The sequence below is a fragment of the Salvia miltiorrhiza genome, chromosome 8 (genome assembly GCF_028751815.1).
Source record: "Salvia miltiorrhiza cultivar Shanhuang (shh) chromosome 8, IMPLAD_Smil_shh, whole genome shotgun sequence".
In the NCBI taxonomy this organism is placed as follows: Eukaryota; Viridiplantae; Streptophyta; class Magnoliopsida; order Lamiales; family Lamiaceae; genus Salvia; species Salvia miltiorrhiza.
Window position 1 is genome coordinate 57,913,550 of NC_080394.1, and position 14,716 is coordinate 57,928,265.

Here is a 14,716-nt window from a genome sequence, read left to right on the forward strand (position 1 = left end):
TTTTCACATGCAAATTAACTAATTCATTCCTTTTTTTTTTAGAATTATAAGAAACATCTAATAATTAACTTGTACGCAGACGGAATCTCTGCACCACATAAAAGTGGAAAAATAACTATACATAAGCGGAATCACTATCCACACGAAGAAAAATTATCTACATGCAAATCGAATTAACCCAAAACCTTTTAAAAAGAAAAGTGTTTTGAATGCCTCACCTTTTGCTACCACTTGGGCTGTCTTGTAAGATCCAAATTTTGAGTAGAAATGATTTTTACAGTATTTTTTTTTTTTCCTCCTTATAATATGCAATGCAATGATGCTAACGGTATTCAAAACACTAATCCACACATAACAAACGAAAAATTATTGTCACGACCACTAAAATTTAGGATAAAATAAATCACCTGGTGTAATAGCAGCAATAGATCTCAATCTACGAGTAAAAATAATAGCTAAAATAGTTCCTCATTCAGAGACATTATAACACACAAAAGTGCTGAAAAATGAATACTTCAAATGCCCACAAAAAAGGGAGAAAAAAAGATGTCTGAAGAATTAAATTCCTTCTCTCCTTGGGCCGTTGACAGTATAAGCTACTAAGAGAAAAAACCTACCCAATCTCGTCTACCAATAAATTTATACCCACAGTGAGGAAACTCAGAAACAAATGAGTTAGAAAGGCCGAAGAATAATTCTGTTGCTCACGTCGCGCCGCAATTGAACCGCCAGAAAAGAAGATTCCGACGAGGTAAAGACTACAACTTGAAAAGGGAAGAAGGGAATAACAGAAACCTAACCACTGACAGACCACCTGGTTCTCTTCAAGCAGTAGCAGAGACACGAGGGGTGGTGTTCTTCGTGTTGCCATTGGCCATCCCAGCAGCTCGGTTGGTACGGCCACCACCGTTGCTGTTGAAGCTTTCGGACCTTTGATATCCGTCACGGTTTGTGGATCCTCCCCGGTTTCCACCCCTGTTGCCAAACTCACTCCTGCCGTTGAAATCACCCCTGTTATAGCCCCTACCACCCCCATAGCCTCCTCGTCCTCTAACTCCCTCGTTTCTGAACCCAGAGCCCCTTCCTGATTGGAACCTTCCCCTGTTACTTCCTGCCTCACAGAATGCAAACCGTCACAAAGATGAGCAATTATCAGATATGAATGTTCATGGGATATAATCATTCTTCACATTTGACATTGAACTGAGATAAATCTGTGCGTTCCCAAGTTCAACAGTAAGAAAAGACAAAAGAGTAACTAGAACCATAGCACATTATGCAAAACACCAACCAAATAATTAAGGAATGTGAATGTGCAGAGCAAAGAACAGTCCGAGTTTCAGAAGTCCAGCACCAATACTCAAAATCTTTAATTTTTTTTTTTCTGGGGATTTTTTGAACAGATTCCACTTACCACGAGAATTTGTAGACCTCTTTTCCTCAACAAAGGCTTGACGTCCACCAATTGCTACTGGAGAAGCCTGTAATGTGAAGTTAGTATGACCAATGCGGAACAGCAGAAATAACAGATGAATGACTCAATTTGGGGAGGGGGGGAGGAAGGCTACAATAACATAGGAAACTTAATTTGAAAAATAAGTTAAATAACCATCACGATCTCAGCCTCAGTACCCAGATTAATTGGTGGGATTAATTGGTGGGGGGTTAGTAGAATTAGGAATCAGGGAGCAGGAAGACAAGAGGAATCCTTCTCATTGATGGTTTATGCTATGTGGGGTCCAGAAATAAAGTTAATGATAAACCCTTTTTCATTGACCACCACTAACCAATTTGAATCCAATTGCCATTAACCACTCAATCAAACTCATTGTTATTGCCATAAAGATACTTCACCGAGTTTATGAAGAAGCAGATATTGCATCCAAACATTTTTATGGAAAGATATGATCAGAATTCACAAGAAAAGATCATAAACTATAGTATATAAATAAAAGGCCTAACAACAATATAGAACTGCCTACAGTAATCTGACAGAAGAAAATATTATACCCGAGTAAATCTAGTCACGCCAAAACTCTACCAGCATGACACAAACTATGAAATTATTTCTCCAATCAATAGTATTCCACAGTTCAAATAAAGTTCACCATTAAATATCAAACCATGTAGAAAAAAAAAAAAGTACCAACAAACCCATATTTTGTTATCTTATCTTGCACCATAGGAAAGAAGTCAACATACCTCAAGGGCTTTTTGCATAGATGTTGCCTCCTCAAATTCCACAAAGCCAAAACAAAATCCTTGTTGCTGCAGCAAACATATAATACCAGTCCGATGGTGTAAATATAAGATACTGTACAATGGCAATATCCATTATTCGTCCATCTATTAATTAATGGGAACTAGTATAGTAGAACATACTCTGTTGCTTCTAACTTGAATTCCATCATTTTTTATGGTCCCAAATTTGTTGAATACATCCTCAAGTAAAGCTTCAGTAGCATTCATGGGAAGGCCCTTTATGTATATGGAGAACCCATCAGCTGCATAAAGCAGATAAACATGTAAATTAGTACGTTCTAGAATGATTATCCAACCAAAGATGCAGGGAATGCAGCCAAAAACATGCCTTCACCCTCTTGGTTATGTTCATGATCAAAAGAATCCGAACTGGAAACTGGACCATCAGGTGTCGGAATAGGAGTAGGCTTCACTTCGTCCAAGCTCTTTGGTGGAGCTTTTCGGAGTGCAGTAGGAGGAGGCGAGAAAGTTGCAGCAGTTTCCTTGAGATGCATCACCTGAAATCATGAGCCGGATTAGGTAAAACAATTGGCTAATTGGAAACATAAAATTCACTCCTGTTATAATTCTACCAAATCGCAAGCAATGGGAAGAAACAAGATTGAAATGAGATGAATCAGGCTCAGATCACAATAGATTATACAAGGTACAGTAAGAAATGTGAGCAACTATAAAGACAGAACATGGGAGTCAGCTTATTTCTTGCAACTACTTATGGTCACACTTACAATAGAAGCATAAGACTTCTTCGGAGCTTCAGTTTTGGCAGGGGTTTCAACCATCGGCTCTGTATTATCCTGTACCTCATCAACAACCTCCGGCACAGGAACTTCTTCTTCTTCTTCTACTTCTTCAGTAATTGGCACATCCCCATTCTCTGGTGGATTGTACACTTCTCCAGAAACAGCTTCTTCTGCAGATGGTGTGCTCTGCTCAGAAACATGATTCTCCGGAGCTGGAACAGGAGCTGCTGCTATCAAACGGGAAATATATGAGCTCAAACTTGTTATGGAAAGACAAGACAACAAAAAAGCCTGAACAAGTAAATTACCTGGCTCTTCAGGAACAGGCGCTACAACATCAGGGACCAATGCAGGATTAGCATCGAAATTATTCACATATCGGAACATGTCATTCAAAACGAAGTAGCCCCGGTCTTGTGGAGCAAGGAAGAAAGATTGAGCAAAGTGGCTAACTTTGCTGTCTTTTCCTGTTAGATAGCCAGTTACAAGAACGTGAACTCCCCCATTAAATGATTCCTGCGAATCTACCGACTTAATCTCAGCTGTGAAGTCCCAGTAGTTGAGCGAAACAATTTTGTCGTTGATGGCCTGAACAGTTAAATTGCATCATCAGCTAAAAACACTTCAAACACCAACATTTTACAATCTCAACAACACTTCTGTAGCACATGAGCAATTAAACGTAGTTCAAACTCAACCAACCAGTTTACATATAGGAACATGTCATTCACAACAGTTCAAACTCAACCAACCAGTTCCTAACATCAATTCACAGAGAGAGAGAGAGAGATTACTTGCATAGTGGTGGTGATGCTCATGGAGCCATCCTCCTCAGGACGACCAAGCTTACTGACATCCTGATAAAATTTGTGAACAAGCCCTGGTGACTTATGCAGTATGTGATAGTACTGCGTCACAAATGCGTTTCCGACCTATCGTACCAACAAAAATCAATCAAAAGCTCAATTGTTTGAAAGAAAAACGCTACATCCCTAACACTGAATAAAAAATGAAATGAGAAGAGAACTCACAACTTGAGCAGTAACCGGTTGCGGAGTCTCCGCCACCGCCACCGCCACCTCCGCCGCTGGTGCTGCCATCACTGATCAACAATCCAAAAATCAGCCCTGCGTAATCGCAAAACACGTGAATAAAATCAGCTAAATCACTTCCGCGAACGTGAATAAATGATAAACCCTAGAGCGTCACGCATCTTCAGTGACAATCAATTCGCACTATTAATAATACAAGAGGTCTATGAGGATTACAAATGATTGGAGCATTAATGATCTCCCGATCGGATCGTACCTGGCTACAAATCGGATCCGAATCAAAGAGCGCGGAGAGAGAAACCGGACCTCGGTTATTTCTCCCTCTACTTCTGACTTCAGCTCCGAATCTCTGAAAAACTCCGGCGAGTGATTCCCGCAGCCCCGGCGGTGGTTTCTAGGGTTTAAGAGGCGAATGCGGTGGAGGAGTGGTGGATCTCGAATGGGAAGGTGGGAAAAAGGGTTTTCTTCAAGATTTAATCAATGCGTATATATACTATATATACATGTGTGTGTGTGCGTGTGAGAGAGAGAGAGAGAATTTTTGTGGCATAGGAATAATATATAAATGTATTTAGGGTTGTTGTAAAAAGTGGCATATCAATTTCTCTATAATCATGAACTTTGATTTATTCAATAATTGTAATGCAATTTTTCAAATTATAATTGTTACTTACAATTCACCTTCTAAATGTTGTATAGTGAAAATATCGACCATATTTTTTGATCAAACAATAACATTTTTTTTTTTGAAAGGAACATATGATGTTGGATCTAACAACTTCAAAGACATCTGATCTACTTTTTATTAGCAAAAGAAAAAGGAAATTATTGTGGACAAAACTAATTTTTAGGACATTTATATATATATATATATATATATATATTCTCAATAAATCAAACGTCAAATAAACAAGTAAGTTCTTGATTTATTCCTTTCATTGAGCTATTTTTGTGTGTCATGAAAAGGGGTAAAAATTATTATTTATACATAAACAAAGTTTATACCAAAACATAGCCACATATTTATATTATATTTATTGTAAACATAATATTAATGTTAGCACGTGCTTGTCGAGTACGATTAATTTATTTATTTATGTGGCTTGCAAGATTGTGTGTAGAACAATAATTGTCAAATCGCAAAAACATGCGTGGGGCCAGCAGCATAGCATGCGGTCGGTTTAAAAGTTTACATTTCTTCACAATAATGTTTACTTTTATTTATAAGAATTTTTATTTTTAGTTATTTTAACTAATTAATACTTATATTCTTAACTATTTGATCAAGTAATCATTATCGTAATAAAAAATAATTATTGTTACAGTGAAATGTAATATTTTTAAAGTATTACATTTATTCACGATAAGTGTTACTTTTATTCATGAGAACTTGTATTATTATATAAGTATACATTTGTGCGAACAAATGTATATCTTATGCTTATTAAAAATAATCGGCCACATACTATGCTGCCGGTCCAACCCTTGTGAAATTTGATCCTCCTTTAAATAAAACAATAATTGTAAAATTTCTCAGATTGTATTAAATGGCTACATATGGGATTGCATCAGATAAATCGAATTTTCACTGTTATCATAGTTCAGACAAATGCCAAAGTATTTCATTTATTGCTCCAATTTTCAAAATGTGGGACTGGGCTTCATATATTCAAATGTCCACATCAAAACTTTGTTCAATCTGGACTTTGGTAAAAAAAAATTACGAAAATGAAGGAAATTTGCTCTTCAACAAGCTAATGTCATCTGCAGTTTGATGCATAATCTATTATCTATATAATATATAAAAGATGAGTTTTTTCCCTTTCTTTTTATCTCTATTCTTCCACCAAAATTTTCACTATTTTTTTTTCTTTTTACTTTTTTTATATTGTAATTATTTTCTAAACGTCATCAAATTTGATCATGAAAAAATAATCAATATTCATCTTAAATTATAGTATAAAAATCATATAAAATAAATAAGTTATGAAACATTTAAATTATTTTATTCTCTTTCTCTTCATTAAAAATTTATAACTTTTTATTTATGTTTGTGTATAAAAATATTTATTATGATGAATGATATATGCATAGTGAATATTTTCATTATCGAATAATTTTTAAATTTATTTAATAACTATAATTATCATTACACTTTGTATAAATTGAAATTTTACATTTTTAAATTCATGATTTTATTGAGTAATTGATGTGAATTATTATATTTTATTAGAACATATTTTGTATTTATTTATATTTTGATTTTTTATTATTTATATTTATTTATTTAAATTTAGCGTTTAATTTTAATGTATGTCGTGCATCGCACGAATGGGTGTCGAGATGATTGGTGATTGTAATTAATAAGAACGATGTTGTTTTAAGGGCTTAAATTTTTTATCATTCTAATTATAAGACTTCCACACCTGATTTTGTGGCTGCTGAAAATAATTTTTCGGACACAAATGTGATTTTTACATTGAGATATTTTCGTTAATTCATTCAAACGTGAGAATAATAATTGAAATTTACCCTAAATTATAAATGTCAAGATTTATTGTACCATTTTTATCTATGAGATGACAAAAATATAAAGCAAATTAACAAAGTGAATGTGCAATTTGTTTCGAAATAGATGTCCCAACCTAATTCAATAAAGTTGCAAATTACCACCAACACTTTGTATCACATAGAACTCATGATCAAATTCCTTTCATATATGAGCAAATCACTTTCGTAGTTTCATCTCATAACCAAAATTATAGACTAGGCCATTTTATAAAGTAAGTATTGTTTGATCTTAAATTATTTTTTGGTTTATAGTTTAAAAAAAATATATACATTTTTTGGTTTATATATGCAAATGGCAAGAATGAATGCTACTTGGAAATCCTAGTCATTTAAGATAAAGCTATAAAAGTCAAGCATTTAAAATCATCATAACATAGAGATTTTTTTTAAAAAAATTATAAGAGGTATCTTAATATAATCAATTATGCAAATAAATAAGCATAATATAGAGATTAAGCAAACATATAAGCACTTGCACGTTCCCCTCACTTTTGGTTAAATAATTCCTCAACTTCTAACACAATATAACACCTATTTAGAAAAGAGGTCCTTTGGTACAAGTTTCTTAACCTTATCAAATAAAACACTATCTCTACCTTCCCTTACCACAGGTTCAATCAACATCGAAAAAGTAGTTTCGTCAAGTGTGAAACCCCTTGCATCCATCTCTTCCAACAGTGGAATTGCATCACGTGTCTTGTTCCTTTTGAGAAGACCTCGAAGAAAAACATTGTACGTCACATTATTAGGCAAACAACCTTTGTTTGCCATTTGCATCATCAATTCCTTAGCCTCCTCTATCTGCCCTTCTTCACAAAATGCACGGATAAGGACTGTATATGTTATGGCATTAGGCTGCATACCTTTGGACGGAAGCTCGTCGAATAGATCCTTTGCTTGTGTGACTTTATTATCATGGCATAATCCCTCAACGAGGATAGTATAAGTCACTATGCCTGGAATGATGCCTTTATCTTTCATGGTATGCAACACCGAAAATGCATCAGCAATACGATGAACTCCACACAAACCATCCAATAAGACATTGTAAGTCTTTATATTAGGAGACACTCGCAGAGCTTCCATCTCTTTGAACAGCTTCAAACCGTCTTCACATTTGCCTTCACGAAATAAGGCTTGTAGCATTATGTTATAAGAAACCACATCGCGCTCTAACCTTTGGTAGGGAATTATGAAAAAAAGACGTGAAACTTCATCGATTTGCCCCTTTATGCAATACCCGTTCATCAAGCTATTGTAGCTTATGATATTGGGCTTGATTCCTGAATTCACTGCCAACTGGAAGATGCGTCCGGCTTCGTCCATTTTTCCTTGCATACAATATCCATTTATCAATGTATTGTAAATGACAATGTTGGGTTGAACATCAATCTCCTTCATAGATACCAACATATGCTCAGCCTCTTCCACCTTTCCATCTTTGCACCAAGCATCCACAAAGATATTACACGTCACCACACTTGGACAAACCTTATTGGCAATCATCTTCTTTAAAACGTCTTCAGCCTCATCCATTCTTCTTGTCTTGTGTAATCCCTCAATTATTGAATTATATGTCACGACAGTCGGTGAAATCCCCTTATCACCCAAGGTGGAGAAGAGTTGGAGAGCATCGTCCACCTTTCCATCCTTGCATAGACCATCAATGACTGCATTGTAAGCATACGCATTGGGTTTGCAGTTTCCCTTTTCTTTTTCCAATAAGCAGAGCAAATCAATCGCCTCGAGACTACCTACAGCTTTGCATATCCCATTAATCATAGTACTATACGTGTGTTCATTGGGCTCGCATAATTGGAAGACCAACAGCTTCTTCAACACTTTAGCTGCCTCTGGGATCCTTCCAACCAACAATAGCCCTTTAATGAGAGTGGTAAAGGTCACCACAGTAGGCTCGAACCCAAGCTTGAAAAAATTGCCTAAGATCGCAAACCCAAAATCAGGTCTCTTCAGTCGGCAATAGCAATCGATCGCGATACTCAACGTGTAGTGATCTACAGGAGCATTTCTTTGAAGCATTTCGTCGAACAGATGAAGGGCGAGAGAGTATTGTTTCATCTTGACCACAGCACTCAGCAATTTCGTGAAATCAATAACAGAAGGAAGCGGCTCCGTTCTCATCATCTCCCGAAATAGAGCGATGGCTTCATCCGCATCACGCATAGATCCGAAATCGAATCTGGGATAGGAGGATAAGTGTCTCATTTGGCAGCTGACATTATCAAAATTGAATCTGGGTTTTACAAGAAATGATTGATAATGTGGGGAAGTGGAGGAATTGAACGAAGAATTGGAGATAATTCTTCCCAAAATCATGGCAGCGTGATTCCGCCTCATTCTCACTCTTCTTTTTAGAGGAATTTGTAGAGAGCAAAATCGAAGACGTCAGTGCAGAAGCTAGGTTAAGTTGATTTTAAAAAAGGGGGGGAATGTGTTAAATAGGCTTTGCGAAAAGCAAAATAAGAAAACAATAGAATAGGTAAACAGTAAACTGGACTTTATTAAACAGAAATATTGTTTTTACTTTTAATTTTTAAATACTTTGTTGGTGATGAATTAATCAGTATAGATATTGAATTAAGTGCTACTTAAGCTAAGCAACTTATGCCAAAACTATAAATATTGTACAATCAACTATTTATGTCCTATCTAATTCAAAAAAAAAAAAAATTATGTCCTATGTTTTCTAGTTTCTACACTGATTCGTGTATCAGTCTTTCTAACTTTATTTTATCAAAAATAAGTTGTACCTTCCTTGTGTTAAAATTGTAGTATCATTGTGCTTTCATTTCTTAAAATCAGTGTATATATTTTCATCTTTGCTGAAAAATGAGAATTGTTGGTAAAAAAATCAGGGTGTGGATTAGAATTAGATTTTGTGCTAACAAACCATGATTTGTTGAGCTCTTTCTCTATCTCAATCACATCTACTCCCTCCGTCCCACGAAGCATGACACAGTTTTCTTTTTTGATCTGTCCCACGAAGCATGACATGTTCTTAAAAATGATAAAAATTTTACCTTTTATTCACATTTTCACTTTTTCACCTAACACACAAAATACCAATTTCTTAATTCCCGTGCCGAAAAGAACTGTGTCATGTTTCATGGAACGGAGGAGTAATAGATATTCTTGCTTTAAGCTTTCTTTAAATTTCTTGCATGCGAGCTCTTGCCTTGTTATTCCTCATCAAAAATTCAAATTCAATCAAACACAAGAGAAGAATAAACATAGTGAAGAATTTTTGTCAGAATCGCTCCAAATTACATATATCGTGTGCTCGAAGTGAAATATAATATTGAAATATATAGATCTCACGATATTATTAAAAGAATAATAGAGCGTTACTTATACCAATTTGTCAAATAATGAAAGAAACAAAACACAACATTATTGAAAAAAAAGGTAAAATATTGTGATTATTTTCGAATTTCGAGCACAAACTGGATAGAAACGGCAAGATTTACGAGCACATGATAATCTGGCCTTCAATCTATCGCATCAGATTATATGGCATTTTAATTGTCGTGTGTAAATAAAATTATTAAGTAAATTGAATCAAAACTTTAATACAAAATATAAGTTTAGTATTAATTTTGAAAAAAATTAAAGTTTAATAACCAATTTAACACAAGTACTAGTACCCCCTCCAAAGTGTACTCGTTTTCTTTTGGGCACGGAGATTAAAAAAACTTATTTTTTAGTAGAAAAGTGGTATGGTCCACACCAATTAAGTACACTTTTTTTACTTAAAATAGAAAACGAGCCTATTAGAGTGAGACGTCCCAAAAATGAAAACGAGCCTATTAGAGTGAGACGGAGGGAGTATACTCATGATCTTCCACGAGATCCCCTAGATCAAAGTTATGTGACTATGTCCAGCACATCATAACTTTAAAAGATACTCCCTCCGTCCATGAAAGAACTTCCTAGGAGGGAGTGGCACGGGTTTTAATAAAATACTCCATCCGTCCACGAAATGAGTACCCATTTGTGGACGACACAAGTTTTAAGAAATGTATGAAGTGTAGTGTGAATAGTTTAAGGGTCCCACTTTTTGAGTGTATTAATTAAATAGATGTGTGGGGTACACTTGCCAAAAAGGGAAATGTGTACTCATTTCGTGGACGGACGAAAAAGGAAATATGGGTACTCATTTCGTGGACGGAGGGAGTATTGTATAGTGTATTGAGAGTGGAGAAAAGGTTGTAAAGTGTATTGGGAATTGTGAAAAAGTATTAATAATTTATTGTGTTGTTTTAATTAATGTTATTTGAGTGGTGAGAATTGTCTTTGGTGGGGTATTGTCCCAAAATAGGAAAAAGTAGGAAGTTCTTTCGTGGACGTCCCGAAATAGAAAAATAGGAAGTTCTTTCGTGGACGGAGGGAGTATATTATAAAAATGGCTAGCAGAAAATGCATAAAAAAGTGACTCCATAAGCAAACATGCGCAATTTATAATATTTCAAACAAAAAAATAATGATTTTGCAGGGATTTCATAATTGAGATATAATCAGAGCTTTCAGCCACTGCACTTAACAGTGAACAAATATGAACAATAGGAGAGATGATATCTATACTAACTTTCTGAGGAATAGATGCTTAACATTAAACATCAAGGTCATTAGGTTAAATACGACGGGCAAAATCTACGTGTAAGTAGCGATAAGCCTCAAAGCTTAACGTTGAACTAGCTTAGCTAGTCCTTCATTCATAAACCGAAATTGCAGGCTTGAACGTACTCGTTTTCATAGTCGACGTACTTGGTCCAGAGAGGCCGGAATTGGGTGATGGCGATGTCAAGCCATGGCTTCATGTTCCCATTGAAGTGAATGACTGCAGCATTGTTGATCTCGTCCACGCTTATGCTGGGATTGTATCCGAGACCCAAAACATGCCATGTTTTGTCAAGTGGCTTTGTGGTTGAGTAGTAAGTGATGAGACCTGGAGGCAATGTGCCTAGTTTCCACAATGTTCGATTTTCATTCTGCAAGAGATAACATAGATATAAGTATGACTGAATAACTAAGTTGCATAAAGGAGAAACGACGAGACATGGTGTTTCTAAACGTGTGTCCTCACCAGATTCTGCCAGTAATGGTATTCCTCAGTGCACTTCTCCCTCCTCCAAGCATCCAAGTCGAAGAAGTTCATACCATAAGCCCACGCGCATGCCTTGGGACTAAACTTGGCTTTGATCAGAGGGTGGGAGAAGTTCATGTATTGTGCATAGCGATGGAATGATCCAAAACACGTCTCCACAGCACCGTTCACCTTTCCGTCCATATCAATCTTCCAGAGCCCAGTTAAGTCTCTTTGGACGACTATGTCATCGTCCAAGAACAAAATCTTGTGTAGCTTTGGGTACATTTCCGGCAAATAGAACCTAAGATGGTTCAGGATGGATAGATACTTCGGATTCCTGAACTTCATATTGGTTGTATCCTTTGTCGCATTCTCAAGCTTATTCTCGAAGTAGAACTGCTGTAATTTAGAGGACTCGAGCTGTTTTAGCACCGGCACGTAAGAAGAGTTGAGAAATTTATAATCCTCCACAGCCTTCACCTCAATATGGGCACCGCTGTAGTCCTTAATCTTAAACATCACCTGCATAGCCCCGAGATTCATTTTGTCCGTCACCACATGGAAAACATGCTTCCATGGTTCCTTCGTGTTTTTCACAGCCGAGTTTACCACAACAGAAGCAGCAATCACATTGTCGGAGAAAATAGCATAATGGTAAAGCTTTGGGTCATCAAACTCTGGCTTAGGAGGATTCGCCTCGTCTGTATACTTCTCATGATGAGCAATTCTCTCTTCCATCAACCTCAAAGCCAAGCAGTGCAAGCTCTTGGGAATTGATTTGGCAGCAATCAAGCTTGAAAAGGCACCTTGCTTTTTAGCTTTTGTCAACTGTTCATTCAAAGCAAAGATGGTATCTTTCAACTTGTGAATCTTCAACTGATTATCAAACGATTCTTTTGCCTCAGCAATAACTTGCCTCGTCAGCTTGATCCGCTCCTTCACCTCCTTCTCAAATCGCCTCAACACCAATTCATCAATCGAATTTGCATCCGAATCAAACAATGATCGGTACACAGGTTTCGAGATCAGATCAGTATAATTCCGTGAAAGATCAGCAAAAATCCTAACCACCTTCGAGTTTTCAAGCTTCAGCTTGCGTGCATAAGAGGCATAGGCTAATGCTAAAGCTCTGTGATCATCTGCTTGTTTATGGATCTGATCCAATCTCGGCTTCAACGGATCCGATTTCAATGCCAAAATTGATCTCCGAAGAGATGCCGATTTGGATCCATAAGAACTAAACGAAGAACCCTAAAATTAAACATGGCAAAATGCACAAAATCTACGATCAGTAAACTTCCAAAGTAAAGCAATATCAAGCTGAATGACTTGATAAATCTAAGTCAAACGTGTGAAATTAAACTGAAACAATCACATCAAAAGCTAGAAAAATTAACACAAAGGCAGCATTAATTGTACGAAAATGACGAAAAAAAAAGCAATTCGGCATTATCGCAGCAACCATAAATGCATCTAGTCATACAGAAACGGAACCATAAACCCCTACAAAAAAAATCCACGCTTACCGCTTATAAACCAAAACCTAATAAAAAAATATCAAAATTAAAGCCAAAAAAGGAAGGAAAACAAAGAAACAGTAAAAATCAACAACAAATAAACTTACGAATCCGAGATCGGCGGGAGAGGAGGAGGAAGTGAGCATAAACGACACCGTAAGGAGAAGCGAAACCGCGACGGTCACAAAACCGGCGAAGTATCTGAGCCCGAGCATAGAGCTTCGAAATGCGCGCCCGGGACCCCGATCCGAACCCGCATTCCGTTGGATCCGGCCCGAATTGGAGGCCATTGCTTCTCTGCAACTCCGTGGGAGTGAGTGCGTGTGTGTGTGTGTGTGTTATTTAGTGGCAGTGGGAGTCTTTGAGAATTTTCAGATTTGGAGGAAAAAAAAGTAGAGTAGTAATTATATGGTGCGGCGGGGTGTATTGGAAGATTTGGAACTGCACGCTTCGCGAGTGTTGTACAGTGCGAAGGGTATAACTTTTGTCCTCAACGTACAAGTATTACTACGGGGAGACGCGGTTGATGACGGTGGGGAGGTGGGGCCCGGCAAGCGAGGTGTGCCGGCAATTTGTTGTCGGTGATTAATTGATTGTCAAAGTAGTTTAGATTAATCTCGCGCAAATAGTGGATAACCTGATGTTGATTTACTTGATTACTCCCTCCGTCCACGAAATGAGTACCCATATTTCCTTTTTCGTCCGTCCACGAAATGAGTACCCATTTCCCTTTTTGGCAAGTATACCCCACACATCTCTTTAATTAATACACTCAAAAAGTGGGACCCTTAAACTATTCATACTACACTCCATACATTTCTTAAAACCCGTGCCGTCCACAAATGGGTACTCATTTCGTGGACGGAGGGAGTATTTAGTAAAGAGTGTAATTAATGGGATGTTTATGAGATACTCCCTCCCTCCACCAAAAATATATCACTTTACTTTCGGCACGGGTTTTAATAAAATGTGAGTGAAGTTGATAGTGGAGTAAGGGTCCCACTTTAAATGTGAGTGGAATGGTGTGGACCATACTACTAAAAATGGATGTGGCATATTTTTTGTGGACGGACGTAAAAAGAAATTGTGGCATATTTTTGGTGTTCACCATTTTTTCTTCCTTATTTTCAATTCAAGGAGGGATAATATTATCACATCAAATAAGGAAGAAAAAATGGTGAACTTCTCTTTTGTATAAAATGTGGGATAAGAAATGAGACATTTAAAGACATAAATTTTTGTTATCCCTCTTTTTCCCATCCATCAAAGTGAACGCACCCTTAGGGCCTGTTTGATAGAGAATTATAGAAATGAAGGTATTAATTATATAGAGATAACTAATCCATGTTTTGTGAGTTTAATTAAGTAAATTATTGTTTGATGGCCACCAAATAATGTATGTATAACTGGAATTAGATGTTTGATAGATTCTGCTAAAATAATTTAACAGACATATTAAATGCT

At 36.6% G+C, this 14,716-nt stretch overlaps 3 protein-coding genes across 4 annotated transcripts; all 3 read right to left on the minus strand.

The window, feature by feature from the left end:
* Positions 1-425: 425 nt before the first annotated feature.
* LOC130999538 (nuclear transport factor 2-like) lies at positions 426-4,606 on the minus strand. Of its 2 annotated transcripts, none has more exons than XM_057925089.1 (10): positions 4,314-4,606; positions 4,037-4,132; positions 3,800-3,937; positions 3,314-3,593; positions 2,991-3,232; positions 2,591-2,759; positions 2,383-2,504; positions 2,203-2,268; positions 1,415-1,481; positions 426-1,111 (listed from the first exon to the last, which is right to left on the minus strand). In XM_057925089.1, exons 2-10 carry the CDS (start codon positions 4,103-4,105, stop codon positions 825-827), a joined length of 1,440 nt encoding a protein of 479 aa, XP_057781072.1. In that variant the 5' UTR covers positions 4,106-4,132; positions 4,314-4,606; the 3' UTR covers positions 426-824. The 2 variants fall into 2 exon arrangements, with proteins under 2 accessions (XP_057781072.1, XP_057781073.1); XM_057925090.1 differs by having other exon boundaries at positions 2,991-3,229; positions 4,314-4,592.
* Positions 4,607-7,080: 2,474 nt separating this feature from the next.
* LOC130999537 (putative pentatricopeptide repeat-containing protein At1g12700, mitochondrial) lies at positions 7,081-9,497 on the minus strand. The gene has a single exon (XM_057925087.1). It carries the CDS (start codon positions 8,984-8,986, stop codon positions 7,160-7,162), a length of 1,827 nt encoding a protein of 608 aa, XP_057781070.1. The 5' UTR covers positions 8,987-9,497; the 3' UTR covers positions 7,081-7,159.
* A 1,589-nt stretch (positions 9,498-11,086) lies between these two features.
* Positions 11,087-13,631, minus strand: LOC130999540 (galacturonosyltransferase 8-like). Its single transcript, XM_057925092.1, has 3 exons — positions 13,360-13,631; positions 11,733-12,986; positions 11,087-11,637 (listed from the first exon to the last, which is right to left on the minus strand). The coding sequence occupies exons 1-3, from the start codon at positions 13,540-13,542 to the stop codon at positions 11,362-11,364; spliced, it is 1,713 nt and encodes a 570-aa protein (XP_057781075.1). The 5' UTR covers positions 13,543-13,631; the 3' UTR covers positions 11,087-11,361.
* Between the last annotated feature and the right edge of the window lie 1,085 nt (positions 13,632-14,716).